An 18998-nucleotide genomic window follows, 5' to 3' on the forward strand; every position below is an offset into this window, starting at 1 on the left:
TCACTATAGTGTGCATCTGAGAGAGCGTGTTTCTGAGTGTGTATCTGAGTGAGTGTGTGTGTGTGTGTGTGTTTGAGGCCCACCAGCGCGTTCACAGAGGCTGCCGTTGACGGGGCTGATGCAGGTGTGCGCCTTGAGGCCCCCGGCATGGGGCTCGGCCAGGTAGCCACAGAAGCCGGCGTCGCTGGGCTCGCCCTCCAGCCACTGCAGGGACGAGTTGGTGAAGGGGGACATGTCCTCCCAGCACCAGTACGACACGTTGATCTTCCTCAGGCCCACCCACGGAGTCATCGTCGCCTTGTACTGCCACACAGGAGCACGCCAGAGGGTCGTCACACAGCCTCTAACCCCCCGAGCCTCCAACCAGCCCTCCAGCACCTAACCTCTAACCAACCTCTAGCTTCTAACTAGCCTCCAGCTTCTAATATCTAATCTCTAACTAACCTCCAGCCCCTGCTAAATGACTAAATGTACCCTCTAGCCTCGAACCAGCTTCCAGTCCCCAGCCTTTAACCAGCCTACAGCCCCAAGCCATTGGCCTCTAACCATCCTCCAGCCCCAAACCCCCAGGACCAGTAGCACAAACCACTTTCAGTTAAGATTTCCCTTGAAGTCCAAGCTTTTAAGTCTGGCTTCCTTAAAATAAAGTAGCTTGCACAAACCTAAAATGTTCTCATGTATTTAAGGTTTTACCTTGGACTTCCAGAATTTGTTTAAGTTTGTTAAACCGTTGCACGAAAGACCTTATCAATCAAAGTAAGGAAAACTAATTGAGGTACCCCTGACTACCGTAACCCAGTGTTTCCCTTTCATTACTTAGACAGTGGCGGTCTGCCAGTCTAATTAGTCCCGCCAGAGTTTCAAAATGAACCAAGAATTAATTTCACACTTCTCATAACATAAAAGATGTCCAACGTTTGTTGTGCACCGTTGCCTCTGCAAAGCATCTCTCACTCCCACGTTAATATTAGCTAGCAGCTTTACTGTAGCTGTCGGTCTCCTCACTTATGTAGACCGACATGTCCAGCTGCTTATGAAAAACAATGTATAACGTATGAAATCCTCCTATACCAAGATAACTCTATTTACGTTTCAACCCCTAACCCTCCCAAAAATGTGCTAGTTCAACACAGGTAACAAGTTTTAGTCTTCCTGTCTCATTCCATTTTATGGATTTAACTTTTTTTTTACTGCAGGCCAACAGAGGTCAGGGTTTCCCGCATAAAATGTGTTAGTTAAGGTGGTAGGGTGGGGAGAAAACAGGACAGAGTAACGCGGGCGGATATCGTTTTGTTTTTTACGACGTAGTTAAGGCCGCAGGCGTGTGTTGCCTAGGCGGCCGCCTTAACTGCAAAGTGCTGCGGGAAACCCTGGAGGTAAAACAGTGGAGGCGATAACAGTTATCACAAGTGCTAGTGCAAGCAAACAAACAAACGGTCTCTGTGGAGACGGCATAATTTGACTGCTGTAAAATCACTTTCAAAGCAGTAAACTCCTTAAATGTTCATCCTTAACTAAGGAAACCTTTTAAGGGATTTTGTGTAAAACCCTTAAGTATGTCCCTCAGCTAAGGAGAAATTAAGCCTTAACTTTCATACTTAAGGGGAAAACTGAAGTGTTTTGTGCAACCGCCCCCTGGCCTCCAACTAGCCTCGCCCCCATAACTTCTAGCCTCTTCCCAGCCTCCAGCCGCTAACTCACCAGCACGTTCATGATCTGCAGCTCCTTGAGGACAAAGTCCACCTTCTTCTGCGTGGTGAGGGAGGCCAGCACGGCGTTGTTGTGGCTGCGGCAGGTCAGCTTGGCGTTGTCGTACGAGTCGTTAGCCGTGATGAACTTCATACAGGAGTTCCCCACCAGCCTCCAGCTCTCCCCACACACGTTCTCTGGAGAAGGAGGAACGCCTTCAGATTTACCTTCACGGATCAGGGTTAGCGAGGTTTCAGGTGGCGGGGCTACGGTTAGCAAGGTTTTCGAATGGGTGGATTTAGCGCTTGGATTGTCTGGATGGGTTGGCTGGGATCACATAGCTTCATTGTTGGTATGGGGAGCAGTGTTAGCGTTAGCATGGTTAGCATGGTTAGCATGGCTACCTGGCAGAGAGATGCACTCCTGGTTGCGGGTCTCCCACTGGCAGTTAGGGTTGATGGCACAGCTCTTACAGCTGGTCTTCTTGTTGCACACGTATGAGGGGTTGTCCTTGGGGCACACCTCATACTCCGCTATGGGGCCCTGGGACACACTCAGAGTCAGTCCTGACACCTTCCCTTCAGAGTGCTGGGACCCACATATGAAGCTGGTCACACATGGCATTCATAAAAACTCCCCAGTTTGCTGTAAACACTGCTGCTTTCCTAGAACAGGCGTCAGCAAATCTCCCAGCCACACACATACACACAGAGGTAGACCACTGGCGGCCCATTCCTGCCCCCCCCCCCCCCCCCTGCCCCCCCCCCCCCAGTCCTTCAAGCCCCCCCACCAGCCCTCCTGGGCCTCCAGCTCCTTCTGCCACCCCCTGCCCCCAGACTCACCGCTGCTGCTGTGCAGTTGCTCCCCAGGGACACACACTGCAGGCCACACCACATGCAGCCGTTGGTGTTGGCTGTACAGCTGTAGCAGTCTGTGTACTGGTCACAGCGCTGGCTGTCAGCATCTACATACACCACACACACACACACACCAGAGATAATTAAGTGCGTGGGCTCGACGTGAACTATTAATATAGCAATGTACCCATTCTTCATCTTCATCCAACCCAGGTGTGTAGGGGAATATGTATGAATGAGTAAAGAGTGGGATGTTTCGTTGGGGGGGGGGGGGGGGGGGGGCACCTACATGTGCGGGCACCGCACCCGGGGGGCTGGGGGCCGGGAGACTGGGGGTCGGGGCCCCCCCAGGGCAGGCAGACACCCTGGGTGGTGTTCCAGAGGCAGCGCAGGCCAGGGCCTCCTCCAGAGCAGCTCTCTGGGCTGGGCAGGCCTGAGCAGTTGGCTGGAGTGTACCTCAGGACATCACTCAGCAACAGACTGTTGAAGCCTCCAAACACATACATCACACTGAAAGAAGAGAGGGATGGGGGGGAGGTGAGAAAGAGTGTAAGTGAGAGAGAGATAGAGAAAGAAAGAGGGTGGGGTATGGAAGGGGTAGGTGAGAAGGAAGGAAGGAGAGATTAAATGATTGATCACACAATCACCAGTTAGCAGAGCAGGCAGAGAGGGGAGAGGAAGGGAGGGGAGGAGAAAACACAAAAGACGGGCTGCATGAGGATCGCGGTTCCCTAGGCAACACTGACCCCTGCTCTCTCAGTACCTCCTACGGTGTATCAAACACATCCTCAGGCCCCCCTGGCCCTCACGGTCAAACACCGGCCAAGCCCTCATATCTCCTCAAACATCACCCCCCCCATCACCCCCCCCACCACCCCCGACACCCCCACCCCTTTCTTTCGGTTTCCTGCCGGCTCTGCTAACTGGGGTTTGTGTGATAAATCATTTCATCCTCTTCCCTTCCTCGTCTTCCCTTCCTTCTCACCTATTCCATCAATACCCCACCCTCTGTCTTTCTACCCCTCCCTCCCTCTCTCCCTCTCTCCTCTTCAAACAGTGATGGGGTCACCCCCTGTGGGGAGGGGGGGGCACGCACAGATCTGAAAGGGCTTAAGAAATCCTGGTGGGGGGTTGTAGCAGGGAGCAGACAGGGAGGGGTGTGTGTGTGTGTGTGTGTACCTGTCGCTGTAGACGGCAGAGTGTCCGAAGCGGTTGAGATGGTGGAGCAGGTCTGGCCTGGGCAGCACTGACCACTCGTCACACACTGCGAACACAGGGAAACATGACACCCTTTCTGTCACCATGACTACAGGCACATTAATTAGTACCCTTCCTTAAGCACATACAAGCTTTACAGGAAGGGGATTGTCTTGTGACATGTATTAACTCGAAGGCAGAACAGGACGACTCCTAGACGCTGGAGAGTCCTGCATCCTGTATCCAGTACATACAGCTAACCCGGCCAGGATGGGTCCATAGTACCCCCTGGTGGGAAACACTGGTACTACAGAGAGAACTTGATCTGCAGAACAAACTGGCTGGATACTGGCCCATCACAGCCCTCCTCCTCCAGTGTCACGCCCCTGGGGGGGAGGAACATTGGTCTCTCTGGCCAATACAAGAGCCAGCCTGAGGTCCCTTCCCTAGCGTTGCCCCCCAACGCTAGGGAAGGGAGTCACCAGATGCATCTCTCTCTCGCTCTCTCTCTTGCTTTACCCAGAGATTTTTGAGCAGGAAACAGAAACTAGAAACCCAGCAGTTGTCTGCTGAGGATGATTCTCAGGCGCCAGTGGACGTGGTCAGTGTGTTCGGTGGTCCTCCATCCACACTCTACAGTGGTAATCCTACCAGACACACGCACGCACGAACGCGCACACTGCAGAAAGGACAGGAGGTGCACCGATGACAGTGGCGCTGTGATGCTCCAATCATGTCGTCTAGCTCCCCGAGAGCCCCGCCATGCTCCCTGGAGAGTCATTCCCCCACCTGTCAATCATGCTGTCAATCGGCAGCACTAGGAGAGAAGCACGATGGGACCTGCCCCCAGGGTGCCCTGCCACTCCACAGCTCCCAGACAAGCTGCAGTCTTTCTGAGCAGAGGGCCCAGGAGGAGGGAGGGAGGGAGAGACAGGAGGAAGGAGGGACAGGAGGAAGGAGGGAGGGAGAGACAGGAGGGAGGGACAGGAGGAAGGAGGGAGGGAGGAAGAGACAGGAGGGAGGGACAGCAGGAAGGGGGTGAGGATGAAGGAGGGAGGGAGAGGGGGGGGACAGGAGGAAGGAGGGAGGGCCAGGAGGAGGGACGGAGAGTCAAGAGCGAGGGAGGGAAGCAGAAGAGGAAGGGCGAGGATGAAGGAGGGAGGGAGAGACAAGAGGGAGAGACAGCAGGAAGGAGGGAGAGGATGACAGAATGAAAGAGGGGGCGCAGGGCAGTAAACTCAATCTGAACACTGTCCACAGGACGTCAACCTGAAGACTGAAGTCTGGATGTGACAGGCCATTTCATCTTCCATTATGGGATGTCGGACAACCCTTGTCACATCTTTAATCACCAAGGGAACACCAGAATAATTGAAACGTCTGAACTCTGATCGGCTCTCTGGTTCATCCAATCAAACAATGGATTTACTCATCAGACCCCTTCAGCCAATCAGCATGAGCAGGGCCGTCCTGGCGCATAGCGTGTGAAGGCGGTGGTGTTGAAAGGACCAGCGATGTACGGTTGTGTTCCAGGCAGCAGTGTGGGTGTCATTTAATGTAGCAGTGCAGTTGTGGTTGTGTTTCGGGTGCAAAAGTGTGGTTATGGTGGTGTACACAGCATGACTGTCCAATCATGGCATCTCTACTGCCTTTACTGCAGCAGGTATAGCACTCGCAAAGAGCTCTTGGCAACACCAAAATATTATTCAGATCGGACAGGTAATGAAGGGCTTATTGTACCATTTCATGAGCTGAAAATGCAGTAAGGCCTGAATGATTCTTCCTTTGTACAGCACTTACAGCTAAGATCTATCTTAATTAATGTTCCATCCCAGTGAATCTAACTAGGATCTTAACGGGTAATTGAATGACTTGCTACAGGGCGAGAAACGGTCTCTGCTTTATACAAGGTGTTCAGTTTACCCGTCCATGACAGCACACTCAATACCAGATTAGTTCACCCATAGTGTGGATCAATGGGACTCAATATTGATGCTTTTAAACATCCATGTCTAATTCCATGAGATTCTATTCAAAAACAAGTCATACACAGAATACACATAAATACAAAAATAAACATGGAAAAAGGGGTGGCTGTGGTGTTGGTCAGGGTGGTTGATGTGGTTGCGACTGACCCAGATCGTAGGCCATGAAGTCGGAGGAGAAGCACTTGGCCCCGTGGCTCATGGACGTGTCGTTGTGCGTGTTCCCTCCGAACACCAGCATGGTTCTGTCAACCATGACCGCCGTGTGCAGGTAGCGGAAGAAACCACTGTCCTTCAGGACCGTCCTGAAGGGACGCACGAGACATCAGCACACACACACACACATATACACACGCACCACCACATACACATACGACCGTGCGGGAGGAACACACACACATATACACACACACCACCACATACACATACGACCGTCATGGAGGAACACACACACACACACATACACACACACCACCACATACACAAACGACCATCCTGGAGGAACACACACACACAAGACTCTCTCACCACTTGCTGCTGTCCACCTTGTACTTGTACAGGTCTCCGGCCAGTCCATACTTGTTAGCGCTGAAGGCCTTGTAGCCCCCATGGATGTAGATGGATCTGGACAGGGGGTCGTACACGCTGCTGTGGCCGTACCCCCCCTGGACCAGCGCCCCGTCCGTGTTCACCATGCTCCACACGTTTTGACCTGTGGGGAGGGGGAGGGGCAGGTTTACAGTCCCGGCTAGAGCGAAGGTGGTGTGGAGGTTGCGTGGATGAAGTGGTGGGGTGGAGTTTGTGGGGTCGCGGTGGAGGTGGTGTGGAGGTAGAGGATGTGGAGGTATGGATGAAGTGGTGGTGGAAAGGGGGTTGTTGGGTTTGGAGGTAGGGGAGGTGTAGACGTGAAGGAGATGACTCGCCTATGTCGTACTGCTGCACTTGGTTGATGTAGCCGTAGAGCGGGCAGTGTCCAAACATGACCAGCATGACGGGGCTGCCTCCGTCCAGCAGGGGGGGCACGATGTGAGCCGAGTGGCCCACCACAGCGTACTGCTCCTTGCCCCGCGGGCTCAGCTGCGCCCAGCTCTGGTTCTGGGTGTGGAACACCCACAGCTGGTTCGTCACGTTGCCCGTGGAGTCCATCTTCCCCCCGTACATGAAGATCTTTCCCTGGGGACACGACAAACACCGTTACACACCGCCAACCACCGTCGCCATAACCCAGCAACATCAGCAGGGTTTGGGTTAGTATGCTACCTCGTGCAGGGTTAGTGTATTACCTTGTGCATGGTTAGTATGCTAGCTTGTGCATGGTTAGTATGCTACCTCGTGCATGGTTAGTGTACTACCTCGTGCATGGTTAGTGTACTACCTCGTGCATGGTTAGTGTACTACCTCGTGCATGGTTAGTGTACTACCTCGTGCATGGTTAGTGTACTACCTCGTGCATGGTTAGTGTACTACCTCGTGCATGGTTAGTGTACTACCTCGTGCATGGTTAGTGTACTACCTCGTGCATGGTTAGTGTACTACCTCGTGCATGGTTAGTGTACTACCTCGTGCATGGTTAGTGTACTACCTCGTGCAGGGCCACAGTGTGTCCGTAGCGGCCCATGACAGAGTTGACGGAGCGGTTGAGAGGCAGCCAGCGCTGGGTCTGCAGGTCCAGGCTGGAGGAGGAGCACACACAGGGACACCGTCACAGTGTACACACACACACCAGCACCACACACACACACACACACACCAGCAACACACACACACACACCAGCAACACACACACACACACCAGCAACACACACACACACACCAGCACCACACATACACACACCAGCAACACACACACACACACACACTGGAGCAGACCACGGGCGTTCAGGAGGTTGCTACTCACGCTTGGACCATGTGGTAATCTGAGGAGTTGAACACGTATCCTCCCACCACCCACATGACCCCCTCGTGCACCACGGCCTTGTGGGAGGCCCGCGCCAGGCCCGGCACGCTGTACTCCTCCCGCGTCCAGAACGACCAGTTGGCTGGAACTGACACTGAGCAGTCGGGACCTGGAGGAACAGAGGATGCTGGCTCACTTGTCTCACACCTGGTCAACACACCTGGTCAACACACACGCACCTGGTCAACACACACGCACCTGGTCAACACACACACACCTGGTCAACATACACGCACCTGGTCAACACACACGCACCTGGTCAACACACACGCACCTGGTCAACACACACGCACCTGGTCAACACACACACACCTGGTCAACATACACACACCTGGTCAACACACATGCACCTGGTCAACACACACACACCTGGTCAACACACACGCACCTGGTCAACACACACGCACCTGGTCAACATACACGCACCTGGTCAACACACACGCACCTGGTCAACACACACGCACCTGGTCAACACACACGCACCTGGTCAACACACACGCACCTGGTCAACACACACACACCTGGTCAACATACACACACCTGGTCAACACACACGCACCTGGTCAACATACACACACCTGGTCAACACACACACACCTGGTCAACACACACACACCTGGTCAACACACACACACCTGGTCAACACACACACCTGGTCAACACACACGCACCTGGTCAACATACATGCACCTGGTCAACACACACACCGTGCCACTGTGCAGAAAACAGTACTGTTTTTATACAGTATTTTATTTCCATATTAAATTATGAGTTTCTTCTCTCCAGACTGTGCTAGGGATTTGCCAGGTTTAGATAGAGACCCAAGTCAAGGTCATCCTGAAACCAACTGTACTCAAGGTCAATCATATAGCCATGCTTCTTTAGGTCTTTTTTGGTGGTCAGACACGAGACACTTGACGGGTGAGGCTGACTCTGTCTCTGACTCTGTCCCTGTCTGCAGGCCCACACACGCACCTGGTCAACACACACGCACCTGGTCAACACACACACACACCTGGTCAACACACACACAAGCACACGCCTGAAAGACACACACCTGGACAACATACACACTTTACTTTCTGTAATAACACATTTTATCTCAGTTGTAAAGAATTCCAAGTCCAAAATTCAAAATTTTATACACCACACAATAAAACCCCTCCCTACAACACATATTGTAAATGTGTTGTATAAGCTTCAACAAAGTATAAAACAAACTCCTCTAGCAATAAACTACTCTAAACTACTCACTGCACTGTCATGACAGTGGTTATCAACTTGTTCAACTCAGCACAGACAGTTACATTTGGTAGCTATTTTAGATTCTGTCTTTGTCTTTAGAAGAAGTTTGAACAAATTGTCCCCAACAAGCCTTGATCGTTAGGCCTACAGTACAATAGGCTGATTGTCAAGCCCTGCATGTTTCACTCACAAGCTTTGAAGCTAGGTAGCAAACTGACGTTAGCGAACACACTGACAGGCTCATTCATTTGCTAACTAAGTTACCGCAAACTGAACACTTTGTGAGAATGACTTACTTCCAGGCTAAGCCAACGCGGTTTGCTAGTAGCAAATTCACAAGTTGACATGGCCGACTGCCCAGTAACACTGAGTAACAAGCAGGCTGAACCAGTTATTAACCGTGGCATAAATTGCAAGGTGCTGCGCCTTCAAGACTCTTTCCGTTGGCTGCATTGTTCCCACCAAATAATCCGTCTTCGGTTACTACACAATGCGTATTCATTCCTGCATATTTATAAATAAAGTGTTTCCATAACACAAACAAAAATTTAGACCAAAGCAACTCCCTTTTCCGTTGAAGCCATGTTGTCGGTTTTGGACATCACCTGTAGGCTAGTAATTGCGTTCATTTTGAACGAATCAGGAGTAACGAGTAGTCTCAGAGAGTGATTCAGAATCAGTTCAGATTCAGAATTCGTTCATCGTCTTGTTGCAGCGCATCGGGACTGTTGCATAGGCACAGTAGAGGAAACAGAAATGGTTCATTCATCTCCCGACTGTCTTCGGGTACAAGTCTTTGGATCATTTTTCACATGACCTGCATAGGCTAGGTAGGCTCAGATCAGATCAGTTTATTACAGTCTGCTCCTCTCAGCAGATCAGTTTAACACAGTCTCTGCTCCTCTCAGCAGGCGATCAATTTAATACAGTCTCTGCTCCTCTCAACAGGAGATCAGTTTAATACAATATCTCCTCTCAGCAGATCAGTTTAATACAGTCTGCTCCTCTCAGCAGATCAGTTTAATACAGTATCTCCTCCTCTCAGCAGGAGCAGCAGTTTAATAGCCATCTTCATCACAGGCTGTGAAACTAGGTAGACAGGAGAGCCATCAGGGCACAGATGGTGTTTGGTTTAAAAAGTAAAGTGTTGCTTTGAAGAGGCCTAATTAACCAATAGAGAAGCTCAATGAAGGGGAAGTTAATGACACGTACATGGTGTACTGGGCGGGTGGACACACACACACAGAAAGGCTAATGACACAAAACACACCCCTAGTGATCAGTGATCCAGAACCAGAGGAAAGAGCCCACCTTGCCAGCCGGGGTTGCAGACGCAGGTCTTGTTTTGGAGGCTGCAGTGGCCCCGCACTGGCGATCCACAGTCAGACACACAGTAGGGGGTGTCACAAGCCTCACCCTTCCAGCCCTCCTCACACTCACACACCACCGAGGCTGTGGAGTTCCCCACGCTGCACTCCCCGCGCCCTGAACAGTTATTAGGACAGGTGTTCACTCTGGAGGGGGGGGGGGGGGGGGAGGGTAGAGAGAGAAACAGAATGAGAGAGAGAGAGAAATTAAGGAAAGAGTCTACTGATTAAAATGATGTACAGAAAAAAGGCTGGGGGTCTCCAAGTGTGGGGTTAGTGTCCCAGTCTGAATGTGGGGTTAGTTCATGGGTGGGGTTGGTACAGGTTTGGGATTAGTTTAGGTGTGACTGTGGGGTTAGTCCAGGTATGGGGTTTGTCTGGCTGTGTCAGCGAGTTTAGTCCAGGTGTGGGGTTAGTCTGGATGTGGGGTTAGTCAGGTTGTGGGGTTAGTCACATTGTGGGGTTAGTTAGGTTGTGGGGTTTGTCCAGGTGTGTGTATGGGGTTAGTCCGGGTGTGGGGTTAGCCCGGGTGTTCCTGGGGGATTGTCCAGGTAGGACTGTGGGGTTAATCCAGGTTATTCCAGCCCAGTGTGGCTCTCACCTGTAGGAGACGTTGAAGCCTGTAAGGTTGTAGGCAGCGTCGCTGAAGAAGTGCAGCAGGGCGAAGCCAGAACGAGACACCACCTCTGGGACTGTCTCGTTGCCATAGTGTTCAGGCACAATCAAGCCACTGTGATAAACACATCATATAGTTACACACCTCACATACACACACCTCACATAGTTACACACACACCTCACATACACACACCTTACATAGTTACACACACACCTCACATACACACACCTCACATAGTTACACACACTTCACATACACACACACACCTCACATCAGGGGCGTAGGCTTGTTTTTTAAATGTGGGTGGGACAGTGTGTGTTGCATCAACATATAAAAAACTTCCCATTCAATGTTGCAATACTTAACAATGCTCAAAAAAAACTAACAGCCCTTGACAGCAGCTGAGGGAGCGAGGCTCCGGGGCTGAGGCCCACCTGAAGGCCGCAAGCAGAGGGGCGTAGATGGAGTCTCCGTCGTACACGTACAGGTGGTCCCAGCTGCACTCAGTGGCAAAGTGGTTGAACCGCAGTCGCAGGATGCTGTTGGGCCTGCAGACAGGGACAGAGTCAGAGACAGAGTCAGCCTCACCCGTCAAGTGTCTCGTGTCTGACCACCAAAAAAGACCTAAAGAAGCATGGCTATATGATTGACCTTGAGTACAGTTGGTTTCAGGATGACCTTGACTTGGGTCTCTATCTAAACCTGGCAAATCCCTAGCACAGTCTGGAGAGAAGAAACTCATAATTTAATATGGAAATAAAATACTGTATAAAAACAGTACTGTTTTCTGCACAGTGGCTAACAGTCACGAAAGGATTGGTCGTTCATTCAATGGTCTTCTAAAAATGGCCCACATCCACTAATCAAATCCCAGATATGTGATGGGATGAAGGGATGTTTGTTCTGCTGGGTCAGGAGGAGATGAGACGGGAGAAGACGGGACGGGAGGGGACAGGGGGAGATGGGACTGGAGGGGAAGGGACAGGGGGAGACGGGACGGGAGGGGAAGGGACAGGGGGAGACGGAACGGGAGGGGAAGGGACAGGGGGAGACGGAACGGAAGGGACAGGGGGAGACGGAACGGGAGGGGAAGGGACAGGGTGAGACGGGACGGGAGGGGAAGGGACAGGGGGAGACGGGACGGGAGGGGACAGGGGGAGACGGGACGGGAGGGGAAGGGACAGGGGGAGACGGGACGGGAGGGGACAGGGGGAGACGGGACGGGAGGGGAAGGGACAGGGGGAGACGGGACGGGAGGGGAAGGGACAGGGGGAGACGGGAGGGGAAGGGACAGGTGGAGACGGGACGGGAGGGGAAGGGACAGGGGGAGACGGGAGGGGAAGGGACAGGTGGAGACGGGACGGGAGGGGAAGGGACAGGGGGTGACGGGAGGGGAAGGGACAGGTGGAGACGGGACGGGAGGGGAAGGGACAGGGGGAGAGGGGACGGGAGGGGAAGGGATGTGAGGCGATGAGAGGGTAGAGGACAAGAGGAGACAAGAGGAGAGGGGAGGAGGACTCCAATGCCCCAGTCTCAGTGGGAGGGACCAGCTCAGGCTTGTCTGCGGGTCAGAGCCCACGCCTGCAGACAGCTCACTGCAGACTGTACCTCCAAGACGTCTCACTGCTGAGAGAGCTCTTTAACAGTCTTAAAGCGGGTGTCTGTTGGGTGCTTATTAAATTATATTTCCTCCTCCCAGTCAGAACTGTGCTGAGTGGCAGCCTTTGTTCAGCTTCTCTAATGCTCTCCTGTTTAGCAAGCACCTGAATGGGGGATGGAATGAATGCTAAACTACTACACATTTGCATGGTTTTATATATGTATTAAGAGACCATTGACTGATCTAATAAAATATGTGATCTATTGTATGGATGTGAATCTGCTGCTTGAGGAGAATCAGTGTAATATGCCAACAGTTGGAGTAGTCAAGCATTTCATAGCAAACAACTCTGTTAATGTGCAAATGAACTTGAACTTCAGCTTGTGTTTTCATTGTTGACACTGGGTGGAGCAGGGTTAGGGTCCCCTTGTTTTGCGTGTGTTGTGGGTGAACCTACTGTCCCTCGATGAGCCAGGTGCACTTGGTCATGTATTTGTAGTTCCCTGGGCCGTCGGTCAGGAAGCCAGAGGGTCCAGACAGCCTAGGGGACACAGGTCAGAGGTTGCAGGTCAGACTGAGGAAAGGGGGGGCACTATAGACACCACCAACACCTCACTTACATTTGAATTTACATTTAGTCATTTAGCAGACACTCTTATCCAGAGCGACTTACAGTAAGTACAGGGACATTCCCCCGCGGGAAGTAGGGTGAAGTGCCTTGCCCAAGGACACAACGTCATTTTGCACGGCCGGGAATCGAACCCCAACCTTCTGATTACTAGCCCAATTCCCTAACCGCTCAGCCACCTGACTCCCCACACTCTTCACTTCACACCCTGTCACATGACAGGTAACTGCATCTGATTGGGCGGATTTTGCGAGTATTAACGAGCTATGACTTCCCCACAAACACAGAAAGGTTCAGGAAAAGAGGAACAAGGGACAATTACTCAAGTGTAAAGCAAACCAGCAAATGTTCTGCTATCTGCTTTCTTCCCCAGCAGGAAGCCTGTTTGGGCTTGTCTCACTGTGGCCATGGTCAGCCCAGAGAGGGGCAGGCTGAGAGGCCCTGGTTGCTGTGATGGTAAAGCGGCTGAGGAAATGCTGAATGTTAAAATGATTGCACTTACATAGCGTGTTTTCTACCGTAACATTACTCAAAGCGCTTGACATTTTTGCCTCTCATTCACCAATTCACACACACACAGGCCCTTTCGCACACACACACACAGGCCCTTTTCGCACACACACACACAGGCGCTGGCCTGCCCATCAGGACCGACTTGAGATGTCGTGTCATATTCAAGGACACTTCCACACACGGACAAGAGGAGTCGGGGATCAAACTGCCAACCCTGGCAGGGCTCAACGTTAAAACATTTTTAAACTTACTGGCCCCAAGACAATTTGTACTGGCCCCCCCTCCAAAAGTTGTAATTTATCATTGTTACTACAAAACCAAAGACTTATAAGTTATGTTATTCTGTTAACATGTTAAACCATTTATTAAACACATCCTGGATATAAAAAGAACAAAAATGAAATCACATTTCTAGTGATAAAAAAATAAAAAGCATCTGCATTTAAATTGGGGAGTCAGGTGGCTGAGCGGTTAGGGAAGTGGGCTAGTAATCAGAAGGTTGCCAGTTCGATTCCCGGCCGTCCCAAATGACCTTGTGTCCTTGGGCAAGGCACTTCACCCTACTTGCCTCGGGGAGAATGTCCCTGTACTTACTGTAAGTTGCTCTGGATAAGAGCGTCTGCTAAATGACTAAATGTAAATGTAAATTCCTGACCAGCATGGTCAACAGCCTGGAAGATGGATTGTCAACCAGCCGTTTAGCTGTCACGCAAACCAGGTGCTGTCTGCTATTAGCATGGCTGGTCAGGGATTGTTTTCGAAAATTGTCGGTGCCTGTGTAAAAAGATCTACTTTTGTCTGCTTTAGACGGGAACATACGACAGACGACACAGTGCATCTTAGTTACATTAAAAAAGTTGCTTCCGTTTGACCTCGTAGCTCTCCTTTTGCTGCCATTCACTTCAGTGTCTCGCGCCAGTTGTTAAAAAATGTATTGAGATTAGAGAACTACAATTTGACAACCACTCGTCACTCACTACTCCACTCTTGATTGGCCAACTGTGCGCCCCACGAGCTGCAAAGTTATTTATGCATTTAGCAGATAGCAAAACATGCAGGATGTGAAGTTTTACAATGCAATTTATTTATTTTTTCAATCAATGCTTTGCAGTGGCCCGATCGGGACAGTGAGTTGCTAGTTTAACTGTCCCGACGTTACTTTTTACTGGCCCCGGGCCATCGGGCCATCGTAATTGTCGAGCCCTGCCTGGGGTTAGAGGATGACCTGCTCTCCCTCCTGAGCCACAGCTACCAGGGAAGTGTGCTACACACACACACACACACACACACACCACCTCTCCTCACACTGTCACACAACACAGACAGTTTACCACTAATACCCCCTTTCCACCAATGCAAACCTGGTTCTGGTTCAGCGAGTGCTGGTTCGCAGCTGGTTCAACTTGCTCAACTTCTAAGAACCGGTTTGCTTTTCCACAGGCCAGAGAACCACGTCATTCCGACGTCACTGTCTGTATGCATCTGTGTACGTCTGGCTCCTGGCTCTGTAAGCCTACATCTGCATCAACACACCAGATATCCAACGTGTGTGTGCTGCTCGTCGCGATCGATCGTGCTTCTACAGAACACTGCAAGTTCTTTGCTGAAGCTCACAAATTCAGTTGTTCTTGGTTGGTGACGATAATCCCGCCCCCAGACCCTGGTGTGAGTGGGATGGTTCCAGGGTTTCCCGCAGAAAATGTGTTAGTTAAGGTGGTAGGGGGGGGGGGGATAGACTAATGTGTTCTGCAGAGAAGGGAGACTGGCATTGGTCACAGTTTGGAATGGAAGGGAGAAAACAGGACAACGGGCCGCCTTAACTGAAAAGTGCTGCGGGAAACCCTGGGTTCTCAAACAGCTAGGGGTTGATGCCGCTCTGTAACCAGTTTTATTGGCCGGAACGTACAGAACTGGTTTGAGATCGGCCACCGGCTCCAAACCCTCAAACTGCCTTGGTGGGAAAGGGTTAACAGTGTCAAGGTGTTGCTGGTCTTGGTGGATTGCACCCAGATAGACTCTATAATGGCCTGGTTTCAGACAGACTCTTTAATGGCCTGGTTTCAGACAGACTATAATGGCCTGGTTTCAGACAGATTCTTTAATGGCCTGGTTTCAGACAGACTCTTTAATGGCCTGGTTTCAGACAGACTATAATGGCCTGGTTTCAGACACTCTATAATGGCCTGGTTTCAGACAGATTCTATAATGGCCTGGTTTCAGACAGACTCTATAAAGGCCTGGTTTCAGACAGATTCTATAATGGCCTGGTTTCAGACATATTCTATAATGGCCTGGTTTCAGACAGACTCTATAATGGCCTGGTTTCAGACAGACTCCAAGGTTCAAGGCCATGAGTGTTCAGCAACAATACTGCAACTGTAAAACATTAAAATCCCAGGCTATCATCTATGAAGATCGATAGCTGATAAGGATGGCCTGATTGGCAAAGACAGTGAAGGTGCCACCTACGGTCACTCTGTACAACAACAACAACTACTATCAGAGTTTCCTTTAGGATTTGTTTTAGAGGTGGGGGCAGGTTTGTCAGAACAACAACCAAAAACGAAAACTATATTTCGGAGCAGGCTAATGTAATAGTCTACTGTCTAATACCTAATGTAATATTGCACATATTTTCGTCCTATTTCCCCAATAAGGTTAGGCTACTTAAAGACGACCCTTCCACTCAAAGTATGTTCTAAATGGCATAAATGCTGCACGTGTACATTGTCGGCTTAATTTGATCTTGACATATAGGCTAATCATTCTGGAGGAAATAATAACAATAAACCCACTATTAATTACATTATCTTAATGCAGTGTAACTACTTCAGCATAATGATGCACCTAAAATACAAACGTGAGCAAGGGCGTTCAGCAATCGCTATCGAATCAACAGCCACGTGCAATTTCACTAGCAGGTGAAGAATACAAACAACGAAAATCACCAGTTAACTTAATTTAAATGTGAAAGAACTATCGACTAATACAATAACAGGCTTAAATGAACTGACAACATCAGTTATACGACTTACAGTTGTCAAGGACACCCAGTGGCGCGCGTGCCCGCTCGCGGTGTCAAGTGCGTGTCCGTGCTATTCTCCAACATGCACTCTAACAATCACTGCTGATAGACGGCCTTTTTTACAGCCCTATTTCAGATACCGTGGCGGCTGAAATGTTGCCGTGGCGGACTGCAAAATCAACATAGAGGAAACACTGACTATACCTGATGGCTAGTTTCAACCAGTTTTTACTGAGTGAGTCTTTACCCTGCGTAATGACAGAGACCTCTCCGTCTCATGCGGATGATTTAGAGACCGCTGATTGTTCCAGCTGTCAAGCAGAGGGCATCTTTGAGAGGCATGTGGCACAGCAGTAAAAGAAGCAGGATTGCAGTGTTAACAAAGCCCTGGCTGGCAGACAGACCAGGACACTGGAGAACCACCCACTGTCAACACTGTCTCCAGTGTGTGAGCGTGTCTGTCTCCTGTGTGCTTTCAGCCTAATTCACTTCAAGCCGTCTGCATACAGTCAGGAAACCCCTAATAACACAGAGGAAGTGGGACGGCCCCAGAGTGGCTCAGTCCCAGCCAGTCACAAAGTCTCTCAGCGCAGCCGGCCACCGGATGCACTCAAGACGGAGCTTGTGGAATTATAGGGACTTCTAGAACTTAAAGCCTGACAACGGTCGGATCAACGGTAACGACACACTGGAACTATGAGCGTTCTAGAACAGAGAATGGAGGTACATGTGGCTGGATCCCATGAGGCCTGTCTCCATCACATCAACACTGAAACCCTCTCTTCATACGGGCCCTGTCAGGGTCTTATCACACAGCGGGCAGACATGAGCAGATCAAAAGAGGGACTTATTGATATTGATATCGCTCCAGCAAGGATCAAGATCAAACACTCAATGATTGGAGTAAGCACGAGTTAGCCAAGAGCAATACAAGAGCATGTTTGAGATACGGACCCAAATGCGTCTTCTGATTTGTGCGTATGGGTGTTTGAACAGCCTCCTTAGTTCAACCCTCCACACAGGCTAGCCTCCAGGTGTCACAGGTGACATGGCGTCGCTCGTCAGGTTGGCTTCCTCCAGATTTTACCCACTCCGAGGTTCAAACCAGGTCCTCTGACTCACAACCGCCTCAACTAAACACTGCTTTAGAGAGAGTGTTTAACAAACTCAACTCAGTCACAGACCCACCACACCAGCAGACTCACAGACACATCAGACTAGCAGTCACAGACACATCAGACTAGCAGAGTCACAGACACATCAGACTAGCAGAATCACACACATCAGACTAGCAGAATCACACACATCACACTAGCAGAGTCACAGACACACCAGACGAGCAGAGTTACAGACACATCAGACTAGGAGAGTCACAGACACATCAGACTAGCAGAGTCACAGACACATCAGACTAGCAGAGTCACAGACACATCAGATTAGCAGTCACAGACACACCAGACTAGCAGAGTCACAGACACACCAGACTATCAGAGTCACAGACACACCAGACTAGCAGTCACAGACACACCAGACGAGCAAAGTCACAGACACACCAGACGAGCAGAGTCACAGACACATCAGACTAGCAGTCACAGACACACCAGACGAGCAGAGTTACAGACAGATCACACTAGCAGAGTCACAGACACATCAGACTAGCAGAGTCACAGACACACCAGACGAGCAGAGTTACAGACACATCACACTAGCAGAGTCACAGACACATCAGACTAGCAGAGTCACAGACACACCAGATTAGCAGTCACAGACACACCAGACTAGCAGTCACAGACACACCAGACTAGCAGTCACAGACACACCAGACGAGCAGAGTTACAGACACATCACACTAGCAGAGTCACAGACACACCAGACGAGCAGAGTTACAGACACATCACACTAGCATAGTCACAGACACATCAGACTAGCAGAGTCACAGACACATCAGACTAGCAGAGTCACAGACACACCAGACTAGCAGTCACAGACACACCAGACGAGCAGAGTCACAGACACACCAGACTAGCAGAGTTACAGACACATCACACTAGAGTCTACATCACGCAGAGTGTACATGCTTTCGAGTACCTTAATCGATCGGCTAGGCTACTGACCATTTACAATAAGTTGTTACGTCAATTATTAATTGCCAGCATTTATGCCATTTAGAACATACTTTATGAGTGGAAGGTGTCTTTAAGTAGCCTAACCTTATTGCTTTGGGTGAAATAGGACGAAAATATGTGCAATATTACATTAGCTATTAGACTATTACATTAACCTGCTCCGAAATATCGGACAGACCTGCCCCCACTG

General features: G+C 50.5%; 1 protein-coding gene across 2 annotated transcripts in view; it reads right to left on the bottom strand.

The window, feature by feature from the left end:
- The window catches only part of atrn (attractin), a 49807-nt gene that overhangs the window by 28188 nt on the left and 2621 nt on the right, over window positions 1–18998 (bottom strand). For both annotated transcript variants that reach the window (XM_062469056.1, XM_062469055.1), the window contains exons 2-16: window positions 12974–13057; window positions 11351–11464; window positions 10899–11027; window positions 10242–10444; window positions 7626–7794; window positions 7311–7401; window positions 6652–6901; window positions 6257–6440; window positions 5879–6033; window positions 3726–3810; window positions 2836–3056; window positions 2532–2653; window positions 2094–2232; window positions 1702–1886; window positions 84–303 (exon numbers count right to left, since the gene is read on the bottom strand). In XM_062469056.1, the coding sequence (XP_062325040.1) occupies window positions 84–303; window positions 1702–1886; window positions 2094–2232; window positions 2532–2653; window positions 2836–3056; window positions 3726–3810; window positions 5879–6033; window positions 6257–6440; window positions 6652–6901; window positions 7311–7401; window positions 7626–7794; window positions 10242–10444; window positions 10899–11027; window positions 11351–11464; window positions 12974–13057 (2351 nt within the window). The remainder of the gene's footprint in view (window positions 1–83; window positions 304–1701; window positions 1887–2093; window positions 2233–2531; window positions 2654–2835; window positions 3057–3725; window positions 3811–5878; window positions 6034–6256; window positions 6441–6651; window positions 6902–7310; window positions 7402–7625; window positions 7795–10241; window positions 10445–10898; window positions 11028–11350; window positions 11465–12973; window positions 13058–18998) is intronic.

Source organism: Osmerus eperlanus, chromosome 9 (assembly GCF_963692335.1).
Source record: "Osmerus eperlanus chromosome 9, fOsmEpe2.1, whole genome shotgun sequence".
Lineage (NCBI taxonomy): Eukaryota > Metazoa > Chordata > Actinopteri > Osmeriformes > Osmeridae > Osmerus > Osmerus eperlanus.